General features: G+C 37.6%; 1 protein-coding gene across 1 annotated transcript; it reads left to right on the top strand.

The window, feature by feature from the left end:
* Positions 1-348: 348 nt before the first annotated feature.
* Positions 349-2722, top strand: LOC5501736 (high-affinity lysophosphatidic acid receptor). Its single transcript, XM_001622951.3, has one exon. The coding sequence runs from the start codon at positions 640-642 to the stop codon at positions 1783-1785; it is 1146 nt and encodes a 381-aa protein (XP_001623001.3). The 5' UTR covers positions 349-639; the 3' UTR covers positions 1786-2722.
* Positions 2723-3015: the final 293 nt, after the last annotated feature.

The raw sequence follows: 3015 nt of genomic DNA, 5'->3' as shown, positions 1-3015 counted from the left end.
ATTATTAATACAACTAAATGCGAGCAACTGTGAGGGGAGACACAATTCCGAATTCAGTAAAAAAAGAACAATTAACATTTGCAAAGCAGTACAGAGAAATTGAAATTATTGAGGCGGGAAAAAGTAGGGTACATAACATTAACGGTCCCAAAGAACCATTGCCACTTTGCACTAAAGTCAAGACTTGACAAAATTAACAATAAAATTTATCGACCGTATAAGTTGGCGCGTGCCTTTTTCCGAATGCAATTGGATGAAACAAAAGCAATTTTCAAGCCACTCCAAGGTGATTACAATAGTAGATTTAAGCGAATTTTAATTCAAGCACACATCCTCATGTGCCATCACGTTTCTAGTGGTGACAGGGAGTTGAGCTTAGCGACCATTCGCTTTTCGCTTGTGAGCCCGAAGTCACAGTCATAACAAAAGTCGAAGGATAATGGCTAACCGTAATCCCTCGCCGCTTCGCTGAGGCTTATAAGCGTGAAATTAATTGCCTGTTGGTGTATCCTAGCTGGGGTAAACTTGCAATGATTATGATTTTAAAGGTTTGCTTCAAACGGGCAAGAAACAAAGGCAAATAACGCGTCTCGCGCTCGGCTTCAAAGCATATAAAAGCTGACCGCCGAAATTTCTGATATGGTTTGGAACACTACAACACGGCCGACTGGTTTTCCTTTTTATGTCGAGAAGAATTACACGAATTCTACATCAAGCCCTTCAAACAGTTCAGCGATTTCGTGCTCCGAATCATGGATATATGAAACGGCGTTCGCTGTGTCGCTTGCCTTGTTGATGATAGCTATGATCGGTGTTAGTGTTTTTGGGAACTCTATTGTTTGTTACATTGTATACCAGAAGCCGGCAATGCGATCGGCGATAAATCTTCTTCTAGCTAGTCTAGCTCTCGCTGATGTGCTGACAACACTAGTGTGTATGCCGTTTGCGTTCCTAACTATCGTAACTCAAGGATGGATTCTGGGGCAAGAATTTTGCCAAGTGAATGCGCTACTCTACTCGTTTCTCGTGACTGAAGCGACCCTCGTGCTTGTTACAATCAGCATTGATAGATATCTGATTATTGTACGAAGGAAAGACACTTTGACTCCACAGAAAGCCAAAATCTATATCGTCGTCTCTTGGTTTGTGGCGTTTGGGATGTCAGTGCCCCCTCTGTTCCGTTGGGGGAAATTCGCGTATGTGTTCGATGAACTCCAGTGCAGTCTGGCGTATCCATCTCACCCAGAAATCCACCTATCGTACAGCCTATTCTACCTATCTGCAGCATTTTTAATCCCGTTTGTTATCATGGCTTATTGCTATTTCTGGATTCTGCGGACAGTGCGTCGTAACTCTACCCGAATACAAAATCACCCGCCTATCTCGAGTGGTATGATGACTACAAAAATGCACCGGCCTGGTCGAATGGACATAAATTACAGCTTCAAAACTCGAGCGTTCACAACTATTCTCATTCTATTTCTGCTGTTTGTCGTTTGTTGTATGCCGTATACAATACTTCGCTTCTATTTGGTGTTGCGTGGTCCAAGCACTGTGACCTACAAACTAAGTGTGTTACTCTTGTGGCTAGCCTACTTGAATTGTACACTGAAACCAGTGATTTATTATGTGCGCATAAGTAAATTTCGTGAGGCTTGTACGGATATTCTGCCATCGTGGTGCATCCATTTGCCCAAATGTTTGCCTGGCCGTACGATGCGAAGAATTCGGCCCCACGCTATTTATGAAGTTGACAGACGTTCAATAGCCGTGACTTCTATTTAACGTTTTTGGTGGAATGAAAGCGAAGAAATATTATAATTTTTCCACAATTATTAAAGACACAATCTCTATCAAACATGAAAATATTAAAAATTCGTCGTCATTTTTATGGAAAGGACCTAATATTTCTCAACTTCGAGCAGATGTTTTTATATCTTTATTTCAAAATTCAAATTTCTCAATTTAGCGGTAATATTTCTGGACCAATCACCTATTATAACAGAGTAGTTCGGTGTTATTGAAAGGACCATTATTGCAGTATTATGTGATTAGAATGTTTCGCTGCATGGTAACATTTAGAATTCAAATAAGCGAACTAAAATTTTGAATATTTTTTTTAATTATTGAAAAATAAAATAAAGTAATGAAAAATGCTAACAAACGTAAATTTACAAAATGATTCCGAACTCGAAAAAGGGTTACAAGTAAAAGTAATTTCAAAAGTGGAATTTTAAATACGACATATAAATTATATGAATTATTTCATTCTTTGTTATTTGTTGAATTGTATACCAGCTAGAACATTGTATATATTTATTTGTTTAACGACCCTTTCATTCAACTAAGTATCCGTTAGAAAATTGTTTGAAATACATTCCAAAAAAGCTTTCTCGTACGTATTTTTTATTCAAAATACGAAACGTTTGCATTCTGTCTATGTACTTGACAATTGTCGGGCAACATAACTTTTTCGGTTGGTTGTCAATTCGTGCATATTTAGATTTGTATTTTTATAGAAAACTATTTTAAAAATTGCCGTGATTAAATATGTATAGATTAACAGAAAATTAGACGATTATTAATAATCTTCGACCATTTCACATTATTTCTTTTTAAGAAACTCTGTGGAAACGCTTTGATTTAAAGAGTTTGTTTAAAAAATATTTTGAAAAAATATATATATCTTGTAAAATTGGACTAATAAAAACAGTTCTTTTAAGATTGTCTACATTTACTGTAGCCTTTTATGGACGCCTTTCATGGTCGCAAGGGGTTTTGAACGCTCCCAGTTTTAAACCCTTTTTCAACTATATTATAACTATTTACATTCACTATCATTGAGTATGGTTCAGTTAACAACTCACGAACGGCACTATGCGGAAAAATGGCCGAGTTATCGCGGAAAACGGGCTGGCCGTCAATTGAAAGATCGGGAGAGCTATCGCCGGCATTTCATTCAAGTCATTTCACCAGGATCAGCGACCCGTGAAACGAAATGTGCAAAATCGTCTG

Source organism: Nematostella vectensis, chromosome 14 (genome assembly GCF_932526225.1).
Source record: "Nematostella vectensis chromosome 14, jaNemVect1.1, whole genome shotgun sequence".
NCBI lineage: Eukaryota > Metazoa > Cnidaria > Anthozoa > Actiniaria > Edwardsiidae > Nematostella > Nematostella vectensis.
The sequence above is the reverse complement of the archived record's forward strand: the minus strand, read 5'-3'. Positions and strand labels throughout refer to the sequence as shown.

What these genes read in the sequence shown, in the direction of transcription:
- LOC5501736 (XM_001622951.3), top strand. Translation starts at nt 640, where the DNA reads ATGGTTTGGAACACTACAACACGGCCGACTGGTTTTCCTTTTTATGTC.